The sequence below is a fragment of the Camelus bactrianus genome, chromosome X, assembly GCF_048773025.1.
Source record: "Camelus bactrianus isolate YW-2024 breed Bactrian camel chromosome X, ASM4877302v1, whole genome shotgun sequence".
Taxonomy (NCBI): domain Eukaryota; kingdom Metazoa; phylum Chordata; class Mammalia; order Artiodactyla; family Camelidae; genus Camelus; species Camelus bactrianus.
The window spans coordinates 117,797,925-117,814,445 of record NC_133575.1 but is presented as its reverse complement, the minus strand read 5'-3'; the positions used below and the strand labels follow the sequence as shown (position 1 = coordinate 117,814,445).

The 16,521-nt window shown below is 42.7% G+C and overlaps 1 protein-coding gene across 2 annotated transcripts in view; it reads left to right on the top strand.

The window, feature by feature from the left end:
- The first annotated feature begins 14,794 nt into the window (after positions 1 to 14,794).
- The window catches only part of GAB3 (GRB2 associated binding protein 3), a 70,356-nt gene continuing 68,629 nt past the window's right edge, over positions 14,795 to 16,521 (top strand). Inside the window, exon 1 of one of the 2 annotated variants that reach the window (XM_074358897.1) lies at positions 14,795 to 14,968. In XM_074358897.1, the coding sequence (XP_074214998.1) occupies positions 14,897 to 14,968 (72 nt within the window). In that variant the 5' untranslated portion in view covers positions 14,795 to 14,896. The remainder of the gene's footprint in view (positions 14,969 to 16,521) is intronic. The other variant, XM_074358896.1, reaches the window with a different exon arrangement.

Below are 16,521 nucleotides of genomic sequence, written 5' to 3'. Positions count from 1 at the left end.
GCATTGTCTCCAGTCCCAGGACTGGGGGAGGTGGATGCTGGAATGGCATTGCCATGTGCATCCCACTGGCTCGCCCCATAACTACATGTCCTGAGAGGACTAAAAGGACATTCCTTTCACCAAAATGTGGAGACATACTTGGGTGAATGCTCTGGAAAACTACTCTGGGAAAGGAGGTGGGCGCTGTTGCCATGGAACGGGCTTGCGCTCTCATGAGGTCCTAGAGCAGCAGAATCTAAGTGGTGTCACTAAGTCTCATACAGACAGGATGCGGATCACAGCTGGCAGCTGGAACCAGAATGCTTTCGCCCCACGGATCTTTGCTGGTGGCTAATCGATCATAGATAGTATTCCAGTAGTAGACATGCTCTGTATAACCCTGTCAACTGAAATAAATGCACAACCTTAAAGTTAAGAGTTACGTTTTATTCAGTGGACAATTATGAGGACTCAGCCCTGGATGACAGCCCCTCAGATGGCTCTGAGGGACTGCTCCGAAGAGGTAGGGGAGGAGCCAGGATACATAGGAACTTTACAACAAAGACCAGGTAGTTGGAACAATGAAAGATTACTTGTTATCTAAAGAAAACCAGGCATCTCAAGTTAAAGAATTTAGCGCTTTTCTATGTATGGGAGGAAGCAAACATTTGGGCTCATTGAATTCATTCCTTTGACAAGCACCTAGCTAGCTAGGGCCAGTATCCTGTCCTTTCTTATTCTGAGTCCCCTCAGAGGGCACCATTGTGAGTGGCTGCAGAGGCCTGGCTGCAGGCTTGTCTCCACTGGGGGGTGGCAGCAGCCACTGATGACTTGATGACTTCAGCACTCTGTTTACCGATATGGTTTGCAGTATTTTTCGTTCACAGTGCTCTCTCCCTTGGTTCTAAATTCGACCAATATTTTGGGAGACATTTCATGACCAATTTTGTCCCACGATACTAGGAAGGCTCATTCCTAGATAGGGCAGAAGATTCTGTCGACATGTCACTCAAAAGTGTTAACAGATATCAAGCCCTGTTGATACTCAAAAATTCTCTGGACCACCTGTCTTACTAGTCTGTCATGATCCAGGAGAATATTCCCTCTTGTTGCTTCTTCCCATATCTAGAGTTGCACTATTAGAATTATTGGTCTCACACAGAAGTATATATCTGACCTACTGTTTCAAGTTGTCTAGTCATTATTTTATCAGAGGCTCAGTCACACAATTGGTAATGCAAGAAACAATTTTGTAAAACAGGCAAAATATAAATAATATAGTTAGCAGTATTGGTAAGGTCAAAAGTAAGAATTTAAGCCAAAAACTTCATTAGGTGCCCCTCAGTGTATCCCCAGGTCATCTGACTCAGTCTGTTCTGTACTGATCCTTATCTTTAAGGAAGATGTTATATACGCATTGTTCATAAGACTCCCAGCCAAATTTCCTAGTGTTATTACATTGGTTATCTTTAATATAGTTTGACTTTTTTCCAACTTAAGACAGCCTTTAAATGTAAATGTCCATACCCTGGTGTTAACCATATAAGTCCTTTCCATAATTGAGGGAGGTTATATCCTTTGGCTGAAATTTTGCTTGTTGCCTTGATTGAGCTCAAGTGATTCTTATATGAAAATTCATATTCATGGTCAGGCTCAGAGCAGGTATTATTAATTGGCCAGGTGAGGTCTCCCACCTTGTAATGTCAATAGTGGCCTAAACAGAACTATAATTTCTTTTTAGAATAAATTTTCTGAGGGCTATCTAGTTAGAGCCTTGGAGTAGGGAAACCCACCAAGATAACACAGAAGTACTAGATATGGGTAATTTACCATAAACCTAACAATTGGATTAGTTCATAAGCAAAGGTGTGAGCAATTATCAAAGTCACTGGTATACAGGCCTGGTCCGGTGTCTCGGGTCAGCTGTCTACCTCAGATGTCATCTTCCTCTCATCCTGGCCTGGTAGCTTCTTCTCCATTTGAGCATTGTTTTTAGGTGAGCAGTCCTCTATAGGCCAGTCCACTGCAGGGGCACTTTCAGACTGGAAATTAATCCAAAAGTCAGCTTAATTCAGCTTTGCTGTGTATGGTCTAGTTAAGAGTACCTGGTAAAGGGTCCTTCCATTCAGGTTGGAGATAATTCTTTTAGTCATACCTGTTCCAGTATGTATAATCCCCTGGTTGCAGGTGATGGGGCATCGGTCCTTCACCCAAGGAAAGATTACTGAGCTTCAGAAACAAACCTAGAGTGTCCTGTTAATAATTCAGTTAAACTTTGCAGCAATGTAACATAACAGCAAGGAATGATCTGGTGAGTCTTAGTAAATACAGACCTCCAGCTAAATCTGGGATGCCTCAGAGGGCCTGAAACATCCCAAAGAGAGATTTAGAACTAGAATTTAATATCCACTGAAATTTAGTCTTTTTCTCTCTAAGGTTACCCTCATTTTATCAAATATAGCCAAATGAAGATTAATTTGTCCGCAAGTCTGATTATTTGATCACAGAGGCTCTTTTAAATTGGCTGTGCTGGAACTTTTTATAAGGAGTCTCAAGCTGAAATTTTAACAAGGTCTCCTAAGGCCAGGAAAGCCACATTAAGGGCTTGTCATAGATTTTTGCCTTACCGATTTAGGTGAATTCTTTTCTCTTTAAGGCCCTCAAAATACCTTGAGATTCCCACACCTGTTAGGAGGTGATTTTCCTAATTTATCTGATAGAGCCACTGGGGACCTAAGAATTTCCAGTCTCTGCAGGGATCAGATAGAGAGAAAAGATAACTGTTCCAAGTCTGCTTACATAGGTATAATTTATCAAATTTCTGTGAGTCATAATCAGCTTAAGGAGAAGGGTTTCTTTATATCTGGGACACACAGATTAAAAGGCAGTAATATTTCAGACAAAATAAAAAATTATAACCATATTCATCAATTTACTCAGTCCCATGTAACTAATCCTTTTTTGTTGTTGTTGTTAAGTTTTATGAAATCAGAGGCTCCATCAGACTTTTAAAATTTCTTACCCAGTTCAGTTCAGCGCTATAATCTGAAACTTATCAGAAAATAGTAAATCTCCTTGAAGAGAATGCATTATGCAAAGGCATCAGAATAAAACAATAACTGTCTATAAATGACAAAAGCCTTAAAGCATGGTTAGTTACACTGTAATCGATAAAGAAATCTGGTTACAATAACCAGAATTATGACTGGTAACGTTTCAGACATACCAGATTTTTAGGGACTTTATATAATTTCTAGAATATCTATGTTAATGACATTTTTTCATACAATATAACCTAAGAAGATTTATTATTCATTTGGCAATACTTCCCTAGTGATTTAACATACCAAATGAAACTTATTAGTTTAAAATCTCTCTTTGGGATGTTTCAGGCCCTCTGAAGCATCCCAGATTTAGCTGGAGATCAAAAGAATTCTGATTAAAATTTGATATTCGGGAAGCTTGTTAAAAATTTTTCAAAATACTTGGTCAGATAAAAGCATAGATCATTGTGGAACAGTACTCATTCATTAACAAGAAAATATTTCAAAGATAAATGCACAACAGATCACTTAAGGGGTAAAAGAAACTTTACAATCTGTTACTAAAGGTGGATTTAACATTTTAAGAAAACTTTGTCCTCTTAACAGAGAGAAAATCAAATATAGCCTTGTACCAGCTTACCTCTAAGATTCATTTACTTCAACTAAATTTTTTCTAAACTTAGCCAACCCTGACCATATACAAACTCTTTCCTCAGGGTTCCTCTTTCACAAACCTTCCACCACTTTCTGTACCCATATTATTTTGTCCCTTATTTTCTCTTCAATTCAGAAGTAACCAGACTCAGGATGAAGTCACTATTTTTCCATTAACAAAATATAATTCCATTCCTCATGCCTTCTTTTATACGCTCGTCTTACTTTCCTAGCATACTGAGATGTTTCCCTTAATAGTAGAAAATATTTCAGGGTGGCACCAACCATTTATTAATATTTCTAAACACCTTTAGTTTCTCTGTAAGAGGAAGTCAATGTTCAGTAATTAATGTTTCAATCTTATTTTATCTGAAAATGGCATAGCCACTTAATAAATTCCCATCATTTAAGTTAATTTAGCACAACTCTAGAATTTTAAGATACCAAATATTTACAGAGATTATCTTAAGCATACATTTCTAAAAATATACTTATTTTTAAAATATTTACCCAAAAGCTCTTATCTCATTTGTGTTTAGTTTACTTATAAGAATTTTATCACATCAAATTACTATTATTTTTCTTTTGATAAATCTGCAACAGATATAACAAGATCTTATCTGACTTTCATTAAACCTAGGTATAGTAAAGGTATTAATATCAATGACTCTAAAGATGTCTAGATTAATTAGAACAAACTTAAACTAAACTTAATACCAGGTATTAACTTAATATTGAATATTTTCCAGTTCACGTGAACCTGAAAGTCAATTTGGCCAGTTTTTATTTTAGAAATATTTAACTTGTAAGCGCTTACTTTTAAGTCAATTAGAGCTCTTTTATAAATTTAATTTTGATATATTTTAGCAGTAGAGACATTTCACATCTATAATGTGTACACAGACTTATAAACAGACAAAACTAGAGATCTCATAGCTTCACTTTAAAACTTAGTTGAGAGTTAGGGGTTACAATATAAATTTACTGCTTGTAAATAACAGTTGGGATCCCAACTGTTTGCTTACTATTTATGGAAAAGACTTTCAAGATTTGTATTTATCCTTGACAAAGTCTGAAGGACCCATCAGAGTTCTGAGTTCTAAAATGCCAAAAATTTCCTTGGCCTTAAGTTTTACCTCATTGAGCTAATTAGGCTCAGTCTCAGGTCATTGTTTGCTGTATTTACATTTTTGATCTGCAAGACAAAGACAGTTGCTTCCAATTCCAGTTCCCCAAAGAACTGGTCTGTCACGTAGGTCCAATGGCAATGGCAATTTCCCCTCCAAACAAAGAATTCCATGTTTTAAAACTTTAGCGTTTACTTTACCGTGTCTTCAAAGGCTTGCATGAGGCATTTAGTAAGATCCCTCTTCCTTGAGTTCCAAGTTAAACCCAGGGTAAATCTCATTATTTTTATTAGCCCCTGAATATTAGTTTTTAGTTTTACTTTGCATTGTATGGCTCAGGTAACTCTACTGGTTTCCTTTAGCATGTTTAATATTTCCTGAGGAGCACATTTATGTGCCCAGTCTTATAATACCAAGCAAGAGAAGCGTTCCCCATCGAAACATAGCTGTCCCACAAGATAACTAAGCAAAACAGGTTTACATAAAGTCCACTTAAATATAGCAATTTTTATAAACTTTTATCTCAATATTATCAACTCATACCTTTAATGTTAGTTTTTATTAAGTTTAATCAATAAGTCTCATTTTTAGAAGGAATCTTCAAAGCCTTTTTCTTTTATCTCTTGTCCATTTTATCTAATTTTATATGAAAGTCTCTGGGATCCCCAGAAGAGTTTGAGCCAAAGGACTTAGGCCCTTGTCAATCTTTAAATTTGATTAATTAATCTGTTGCCCCAATTGTTGATCAAGTATCTCAGTGTATATTTTTTCCAGCCCTATAATTATATATTTTTTAAACTAGGGTAAATAGAATGAACTTGTTTGAACGTTAATGTTGGGGACCAGTAGGTGGCCCCTTTGGCCTTTTTAATCTTACATAGTGTCGTATCAAAACCTTGTATCTTAATCCATAAATGTCCATTTTATTTATCCCATTTTAAATAACCATCTGAAAAATATTTATCCATTTGGGGTAAGCCCCTTATCTTTTTTCCCTTGTTAAGAAAAAAATGTTTTAAACATTTTCTACATCCCTTTTTCCAGTTACTCAACCTAATTAACACGAATTATTCTTATGTCTTTATTAGCACCTCTCAAACCCATTGAGGGGAAAGGGAAAGCACAAGTGTAGCCTTCCAGACCGGTTTTTGTTGTTGTTGTTGTTGTTATTGTTGTTGTTGTTTTAAACTAAGGGAGTTCTTAGGTTACCCATTAGATATATATTTTTCCACCTTTAAATTTGATTGGTTCTTATAGGTACCAATAAAACAGCTGTTTATAATGAGAGCTCTCTCAAGTTTTACCAATTAGAAGTTTCTCCAATTTAAAGGATCCATCATCTGGCCATCAATGAAATATATTAGTAATGATTTTAAACCAATAAGACAAAGAGACTTCCCCACAAGAGAGTGGGCGGTGCTGCCTAAAATAAAATTCAAAAGTTTACTCCCCCAAAAAGTAAAGGCCTTTGTGGTCCAGGCTGATGCAACAAAAGTTAAGATGGTGAAATGCCTGAGAATTGATGCTATCAAAGGAGTGCTCAGAACCCCAGTCTATTTGCTTGGCTGCCATGTGTACACCATACTTGTACTTTTGGATGGCAGAGACCAAGTATTTTTTTTAAAACGCACACATAAACACATACACATAAAACGCCCAGAGAAAGACAAAACATTTACATTTCAAGGGCACAGAAAGAGAAATGCAAGTTCCTCCTAAAAGGGCTTTTGTTTTTGTAAGGTCAGAATTCTGAAAAAAAGGTTGTTATCAGGCCAGCATTTTTTTTTTTTTTTTTTTTTACATTTAACTGCGCACACAATAAAAGAGCCGTGGCTTAATTATTTTCAGGGTAAGATTTTCTTTAATTCCTAATTAAGTTGTAAGTACATAAACCTGGCTAGGGTATTAGTTGGAGGCTGGCAATCTGTGTTCCTTTTTCTTTTGTTCCGGAAGTTATATTCCCCATTTAAGGTCCGTTTGTCAGAGTGAAATCGCTAAGGGCTTTCCCTACAGGGACAGCTGCACGGCATGAGGTCTTCGCCTCCACCGCTCCTGCAAGTCTCTCAGTCACCTTAGAAAGTCATTGCCAGCCAGGAGGGTTCCGTCTTTGGAGCCAAATGGCTCTCACAAGATTTCACTTTTATCTGGACAAACTCTACTAAGGTAGCCAATTCAAGGAAAGATGACAGGCCAGTTGTCCTCCTTAATTACCCAGTCCAACACTACTTAGTGTTCTCTTAACTGAACAAAGTCTTCCCAGTCTTTCAACTGAGGATAAAACCACTCAGTGTCTAAAGTGAGCAAAAATCTCCCCAGTGGCTTTCACTGAGGATAACCCAGGTACCTCTTCTTGAAACTAAAAGCTTCAAGGATAACCTACTCCTCCAGAGAGTAGTGTAACAGCACCGAATAAAACTCAGGGTCATCGACCAATAACGGCAGATCCTAGAACCAGGAGAGACTCACCCAAATTCGTCTGGACTCTCCGAGGAGGCGGGTGAGCACAAGGGCCTCTGCTCATACCGAGGCTCTGGATCCTCGGAGAGTTCATGTGAAGGAGCGGAGTCTGCTCTGGGTCCCTTTGTAGTGGTTGCCAAAACTGTCAACTGAAATAAATGCACAACCTAAAAGTTGAGAGTTATGGTTTATTCGGTGGACAATTCTGACAATGACAGCCCCTCAGATGGCACTGAGGGACATCTCCGAAGGGGTAGCGGAGGAGCTAGGATGTATAGGAACTTTACAACAAAGACCAGGTAGTTGGAACAATGAAAGATTACTTGTTATCTAAAGAAAACCAGGCATCTCAAGTTAAAGAATTTAGCGCTTTTCTATGTATGGGAGGAAGCAAACATTTGGGCTCACTGAATTCTTTCCTTTGACAAGCACCTAGCTAGCTAGGGCCAGTATCCTGTCCTTTCTTATTCTGAGTCCCCTCAGAGGGCACCACTGTGAGTGGCTGCAGGTGAGTGGCTGCAGAGGCCTGGCTGCAGGCTTGTCTCCACTGGGGGGGTGGCGGCAGCCGCTTATGACTTGATGGCTTCAGCACTCTTTGTTTACTGATACGGTTTGCAGTGTTTTTCGTCCACAACCCCAACAACAAAGACTCTAGGTCTGGTGAATGGCAGCCTGCCTTGAATCACCACAATGGAAAATCATGGCCCCTCATTTAATTCCCAGACCCAGTCCATTCACAGACTCAGAGCCCTCAAGTGAAGGTGAGGCCAGGTCCATGGAACACTACTTTCCCCTGACACCACAGAATGCCACCGTGGTCCACTGGTCAGAAATGAAGTGTTAGTCTGTATCTCTCTCCCTGTACTCGCCTCCACCCTATGGCTGTTTCTCCAGTTCCCGATTGCCTAATTGGAATAAACACAATGGCAGCTGGAAAAATTCCCACAGGGGCTTCCTGATTAAAGGACTGAGGACCATTAAAAAAAGAATGGTCAAAAGGAAGCCCCAGACACTGTCCCTTCAATTATCTGGCACATTATCATAATGAAGTCCCAGGGGACTGACTTGATCATCTCATTGTCCCCCAAGACATGCTTCTCAACTACTTGAATGGCACCGGGCTGATGCGACCTGATGCACAGGAAACAGCAAATATTTCATCACGGAGTGAGAAATAAGCCCCCTGAGAATTCAGGGGCCCAAGACCTTCCGGAAGTTTCTGGGCACCAGTGGACTGAGGCATATTGAGATGGTCCCCTCCAAAGAGAAAAACAAGTTGCTGTACCTCAAACCCACTGTCCCTAGGAAAGAAGTACAATGCTTGGTGGGCCTCTTTCTAGAGGTGGCACACCCCATTCAGCTGCTACACCGAGGCTTTTCCAAGTCTTGATAACAGATTCACAGCTGAGGCCTCTGGAATTTGGGATAAGACCTACACACACACACACACACACACACACACACACACACACACACACACACACAAATTTGCTGGAAGGAAAAGCCCCTGACTTGCTTTTTAGTCCTTGATTGAAACTGAGTGAATGTGTGATACAAGTGACCTGAACTACACATGACGAACTGGGGATTGTTTGACCAACCAAGTCTTGAAGTTAGGCGTGAGCAGCAACACTCCACCAGCAAGCATAGCGGTGCGGCTGCTGGGGAAAATCGTCTGGCAGTTCCTTAAAAGATGAAATATACAGTTGCCATATGACTCAGCAATTCCACACCTAAGTGTATATGCCCCAAAGAATTGCAAATAGGTGTTGAAACAGATGCTTGTACTTGTATATTCGCAGCAGCATTATTCACAATAGCCAAAAGGTGGAAACAACTCCATTGTCCCTCTACAGATGAGTAGATAAACAGAAGTGGCCTATCCAGAGAGCAGAATATTACTCATCATGAAAAGGAATGGGGCACCATTACCTGCTATAACCTGGATGAACCTCAAAATCATCATGCAAAAGGAAACAAGCCAGACACACAGGGACAGAGGATCTATGATTCCACTCACATGAAGTAGCCAGAATAGGTTTTCTAGCAAGACAACAGGTAAGTAAATGATGAAGCTTCTGGAAGATTATAGCTCCAGCCATCTCATCTCTTCCATCCATCCTCATCTCAGCTGAAGCCGCAGACATGATGGGGCAGAGAGAAGAATCCCCACTGTGCCCCGTCCACTATTTTTCCTTCTGTCAGAGTATAATCAATGTGTCGATTTCTGGTGTATAGCACAATAGTTCAGTCATACATGAACATAAATATATTTGTTTTCATATTCCTTTTCATTATAGGTTACTACAAGATATTGAATATATTTCCCTGTGCTGTGCAGTATAAACTTGTTTATTTATTTTATGTATACTAGTTAGTATCTGCAAATCTCGAGCTCCCAATTTATCCCTTCCCATCCCTTTCCCCCGCTGGTAACCACATATTTGTTCTCTATGTCTGTGAGTCTGTTTCTATGTTGTAAATAAGTTCATTTGTCTTTTTTTTATATTCCACATATGATTGATATCATATGGTATTTTTCTTTCTCTTTCTGGCTTACTTCACTTAGAATGACAATCTCCAGGTCCATCCATGTTGCTGCAAATGGCATTATTTTATTCTTTTTTATGACTCAGTAGTACTCCATTGTATAACTAACCTGCATTTTAAAAGTTTCTGATGATGAAGCTAATTCCTGACATTTTTCCCTAAGTATGTGATATTTCTTCTGCCTTATACATATAGTATAGTAGGAAGGTGAAGTTCGGGTGTTTCCACTTGGGTCTTTCCCCCATGACTGCCTCATTCCATGATTCAGGAAACTGACATGGGGATTCTGCCAATTTTGCATATTTTAGCCATTCTGATAGGTATGCTGTGTTCTCTCATTGGAGTGGTAACATGCATTGCCCTAGTGGCTAGTGATTTTGAACATATTCCCATATGCTTATTTACCATTTGTACATCCTCTTCAGTGAAATATCTCTTCCTATCTTTTATCTATTTTCTAATTGGATTATTAGTGAGTTTTGTTTGTTTGTTTTGTTTTTTACTATTGAGTTTTGAGAGTTCTTTACATATTCCTGATATGAGTCCTTTGATAGATATGTGGTTGGCAAACAGTTTCTCCCAGTCTGTAGCTTGTCTTTTTATACTTTTAACATGGTATTTTCTAGACCTAAAGTTTTACTTTTGATGAAGTCCAATTTATCGATTTTTTTTTTCTTTTATGGATTGTGCTTTTGGTGTCATGTCTAAGAACTCAGCATCGGGTCCAAGGTCTCAAATATTTTCTTCTATGTTGTCTTCTACAAGTTACATGTATGGTCAACTTTGAGTTAATTTTTGTATGAGTTGTGCGGTTGTGAGGTTTTGGTTAAAGGGTTTTGTTTTGTTTTTGGCCAATGGATGTCCAGTTGTTCCAGCACTATTTCTAGAAAAGACTATGCTTCCTCCATTGAATTGCTTTTTATTGATTGATTGATTGATTGAATTGCTTTTATACTTTTGTCAAGAACCAGTTGGGCAAATTTATGTGGGTCTATTTCTGGTTTGTCTGTTCCATTCTACTTATCTACATGTCTATTTCTCTACCAGTACTACACAATCTTGATTACTGTAGCTATATAATAAGCCTTGAAATTGTGTAAAGAAATTTATGTGTTGATTTTGTATCCTATAGCCTTGTAAAACTCACTTATTAGTTATGGGAGTTTTTCCTATAGATTCCTTTGGATTTTCTACAAAGACAAGTATATCATCTGCAAATCAAGACAGTTTTATCTTTTCTCCCCAATCCCTGTGCCTTTTGTTTGTTTCTTTCTTTCTTTGTTTCTTTCTTTCTTTTCTTATTGTATTGGCTAGAACTTTCAGTACTATGTTGAATAAGAGTAGTGAGAGTGGGTAACCTTGCCTTGTTCCCAGTCATAAGGGAAAGTGCCCAGTTTTTCCCCAGTATGTGTGATGTTAGTCATATGTCTTCCATAGATGTTCTTTAACAAGTTGAGGAAATTCCCCCTCTACTCCAAGTTTTATGAGAATTTTTATCATGACTTGGCATTGGGTTTGTCAAATGTTTCTTCTGTCTCAATTGATATAATCATATGACTTTTCTTCTTTTGCTTGTTAACACGGTGGATATCATTGAATGATTTTCATATCCTGAATGAGCCTTGCATTTCTGGGATAAACCCAACTTGGTCATGGTGTATAATTCTTTTTATGTGTTTGTGAATTTTACATCATTGGCTTTTCACACACATGTATCACTGTCTCCTCGTGTTTTCTCCCTTATCCAGAAATTGGAGAAGCATTTTCTTTTCCAATATTCTCTCTTTTCACAGAGAATAAGTTAGATGCATGGCCAGGTGCTAAAAAAAACACTTGCTATTCAGACACTTATATAGTAAACAATTTTATGGTTACTGGGGGAAAGGGATAAATTTGGGAGTTTGAGATTTGCAAATGTTAACCACTATATATAAAAATAGATAAAGAAACAAATTTCTTCTGTATAGCACAGGGAACTATATTCAATAACTCATAATAACCTTTAATGAAAAAGCATATGAAAATGAATATATGTATGTATATGCATGACTGGGACATGATGCTGCATACCGGAAATTGACACATTGTAACTGACTGTACTTCAATTAAAAAAAATTTTTTTAAGACACATGTATGCCAGAGTGCAGGAGATAAAGCCTATGGAAACTCAAGAGACTACCCTTAATGATGTTTTGAAATTGTCCGGACCATGCTGGATAGTCACTAAGTTGCTGCACCTCATACCCCCTACCACTCAGAAAGAGTCACAGCAGTCGGCGGGACTCCTTCGATTCTGTAGGCAACATGTACTACACCGAATTGTGCCAAAGCAAGGCATTCAGCAAGTAATCTGTGACATACATGTTTCCAGTGGGACCCAGCACAAGGCACAGGCCATGTGACCAACTGCAAGGCTACAGGGACTTCTAGAGTGTTTTTAAAAATTATTTTAAAATTTAAAAAAATTTTATATTTTATTGAATTGTAGTCGATTTACAATGTTAGTTTCAGGTGTACAGCAAAGCGCTTCAGTTATACATATACGTATATACATGTATTTTTTTTCAGATGGATTCCTAGAGTTCTGAAGCAAATCATGCCTTTCAATTAACAGCTTCTGGCTTGCTCTTGGGCTGTGGGCAAGGCTGAATGCCCGACCCCGTGGCACCAAGGAGCCATGTACTTTCACCTGCCCCTGATAAATTGGGTGCTAACTGATCAGGCTCTGGGAGTGGAATATTTGACACCAGACTCAAGCAAGTCCAGAAGTCACCTTAAAGTTGCTCGAGCAGGTGACTCACATCTCTACGGCCCCTGCTGCTGCATGCCACCCTTGCCCTTGACTCACACGTAGATCCTCACAAGTATACGGCCAAGGTCTCAGAAGGAAGCAAAGGGTAGACTCAATTGGTTGAACTGATGAGAGTATAATAAGGCGATTTTTTTTTACAAAGGTGGGAACAAGGTTAAAGGAATCAGCAATGAGCGGTGAGGTGCCCTGGGACTGACATCATCAGTTGATGTGGTCCCAGCCACTGCTGCGGCCACAGCATTTTGATGGCTCTTCCCAGCTGCTGTGTTGTGAAGACAGTATAGCTGGAAAAAGCAGAAGTAGGGGGAACTGCAGGAGGCGACTGGAAAAAATCTAGGAGAGGGATAATGATGGAATGGACTACAGTGAGAGCATTGAGACCAACCCTGAGCCGCTAGTAAGGTAGCATTCCCAGGAGGGACTAGCCCGCCACCTGGTGGCAGATTGATGAAATCAGCCCACATCCATCTGGCAATTTGTCCTCGCTTGAATAGGTACCTATTGTAATCCATCTTTCTGCCGACATTCCCACCCATAGACTGACGGTCCCTTATTCGCTTCCACAGTATTTCACATAACAGTGCTTCCGATCGAGGAAATCATTATAAGACAGAAGACCTGGGCCATGTGCTCTCGCGGAAGGATTGCACTAATATTACCGGGTGCCGCATGGCCCTGGAGTACCGGCCTGCTGGGATGGTGGATGGTCAGTCTATTGAAAACTCAGTTACCACACTAGTTGGGTGAAAATACACTGAGGGGGCGGTGCTATCTTACAGGGGGTAGATGCTTCGAGTTGGCGCTGGCTCTAAGGTGCTGTTTCTCCACAGCAGGGACCTCTGGGTCTAGGAATCCAGCGTGGAAGTGGGAATGAGTCCTCTCACTATCACACCTGACAATCTCCTCTCAAGGTGTTTCCTCCGCAGCCTTGAGCTCTGTTGGTTCCCAAGGGAGGAATGCTTCAACCAGGACCAGAATGCTGGTTCCAGCATATTGCAAGTTGGGACTGCTATCTGGCCATGGAGGGGTCTTTATGTCACTGGACCAACAGGCAAACCAGAGGTCTACTGAGCAGGCTTGGATGGTTGAAATGAGGTGACAGTGGGATTGGGAAGGACTGTGTCTTGAATCCAAGGGATCGTCTGGGGCACCTCCTGGTACTACCACATGCAGGCAGGACCGCTGAGGATTCAAACTCAGTGGGAATAAAGGTATGGGTCACTCATCAGGTAAAGAATTCTGACCTACTGAGGTCCTGGCTGGAAAGCAAAAGAAGGACAGGGAGGGCAGTGGAAGAAGGAAGTTGTAAAGACCAGCTATGGTCTCAAGACCAGTTACAGATGTGGGAATTGCACTAGCTGTGTGTGTGTGTGTGTGTGTGTGCGCGCGCGCGCGCGCGCGCGTGTGTGTGTGTGCGCGCGTGCGTGTGTGTGTGCGCGCGTGCGTGTGTGTGTGTGTGTGTATGAGAGCAAATTCTGTTCCCGCCATTGAACCCTGCCTGATTTGAACAGAAGCAATGAACCCTACGGGACAAGAGCTGGCCAGAAGGCACCCGACGTCGCATGGGTCAGCATTCTGGGCGATGCCCCTAACTTTGGTATCAGTGCTTTTCTGGTTACAACGTATGTTCACAAAGGGAGGAGTGTGCTTAGAAGAGTTGGTGCGCAGTCATTCTTGGACCCAGCTTTTGAAGCCTGAGTATTCGAGTGATTCGGGTTCCTGGGGACTTTTTCGCCGTTTTCAGCAGAGCTTATCACTGCCTACAGGGATCTCTGGGGGAAGGGCACTAAAGAACCATTAGTTTGCAAAACAGCCGGTGGAACAGGGAAGTCACAGAGCAGTCAGGCTTTTCTTTGTCCCTAAGTATGCACATCGCAGGTGCGGGCTCTGGTTTTCGGCTGTCGTGACCCTGGGGCCTGGGCACTCGGCTGGTCCGGGACTGGGTCGGGGCTCCGCGGGACGGTGGCGCGCAGCGCTGGCGCCGGGACGCCAGGCTCGGGCCCCCCGGCTTAGGGGCGGGGCGCCGCGCCTTCCGCAGCCCCCGGGGCCCCGCGCGGGAGCCCGGCTCCGGCTCCAGGGCTTACCTCGGGCCTCTCCTCGCGCCGGGGTGACGCCCGTCCCCTCCCGGGCGGGGGGTCGCAGCGGGCGCTCGGGGCGGCGCTGGGCGGGCGGGCGGGCGGGAGGGCGCTGGGCCCGCCCCGCCGGCATCCCCGGCCGACTTCCTCCCGCCGCGGGCGGCCGAGCAGCTGGAGGAAGCGGCGGCGGCGGCCACGATGAGCTCGGGCGATGCCGTGTGCACGGGCTGGCTGGTCAAGTCGCCCCCTGAGAGGAAGCTGCAGCGCTACGTGAGTAGGGGCGCCGCCCGGCCGGCCCTCGCAGCCCGGGGCCCCTCTCTCCGCGCTCGGGGCGGCGGGCCAGGCCGGCGGACGGAAAGCGACGTCGCCCGTCGGGCCGGACCGCCCGAGACCTGAGAGGAGCGGGCAGGCGGGGGCTCCTGCAGGCGGCGGGCGCGGCCGCGGCCGCGGAAGCGTCTCGAAATTCGAGCGCCCGGTCCCTGGCGGGGACTGGCCCCGAGTCCCACTGCCTGCAAGGGTGACACGGCCTGGGACAGGGAGAGGGACCGCGGGACGGGGCTGTCCTGGCCGGGCGCGCCAGAGGCTCCGCGTTCCCCTCGGACCTCGAGGAGTGTTCTTCTGGGTGGCTGTCGGGCTGGAGCCTCATTTTCTCGTGGTGTCGCCTCAGCTTTTTCTTTCTCCGGACACCCGACTTTTCTAGTGCCGGGCGGACCCCTGGACTTGGGCTAGGATGCAACAAGGGGCGCTCGGGGGAGCACAGCTCCCTACACAGGTCATTCCCGTTTGAAGTGTACTAGCGACCGCCGAACAGTCATTGTCTCCATCAACGTCCTCAGGACATGGGCTTTAAAACTTAGTACAGTTGCTCAGAGCCCTTTCTCCACTGACCCGGGACAAGACTAGTGTCACTCTCTCAGGAATCTTTAGGAAGTTTTTTAGACGAATGTTCTACTTAGCACTAGATGCCATAGATCTATACATACCTACATTTTTCTGATTCACGACCAGTGTGCCCCCTTCATCATGCTTTTTGAGTCCTCAAGTCTAGAAACACCAGCTCCAATATTTCTCAGCCTCTGAATCACCCAGCTGCTTCGCTCATAGTGCAGCTGCTTTGAGGACTAACTGATACTCAAAGGAGGCAAAAGGAGGAAACCTGCTCCTCAGGAGCTACATGGGCAGGTGAGGATTTGCCCCAGAGCAATACTGGCAAAGCCAACTTCACGTAGGTTTCCTTGTTGCCCTTTGGAATGTGAGACATTTTCAGTCTTCACTGGATATTGTCAGAGGGCGCTCACTTTTGAGCAGACCATTTAGAAACCAAGAAGGTGAGGTTTATGGCAGTTGTGGTTTTTTTTTTTTTCCAGTTGTTTTGTATCTTGTCCCGAGCAGACTGGCTTAGGGAAATTTATTAGTATTTCATCAACTTTGCAAAGGCATGGCTCTATATATCTATCATCTCACATGTCTCATTCTTTCGAGGTGGAGTGGAGGTGTGGCGGGTTGTGGACTTTGCACAGCTTACAGGCATGTGGCATGTGTGATGGTGGGGGCGATGACGGACACTTAGATGTCATCTTACCAACACTCCAAGACACAAACCCTGACATCCTAGCCCACGGTTGGGGACTTTTTCTAATGAGGAGCATAGTCTTTTAAACAGTGAATGCTGATTGCTTGGAAGGCGTGCCTGGAACACACCTCAAAAAGTCAGTTTTCTCTTTTCTCTAAGTCCTGCAGGAATCCCTTGTTGCCACTAGATGGCGATCATTTGTCAGTTCAGCGGGGCAGGGACAGCGCTGTGACTCACCGCCACCTTTAAC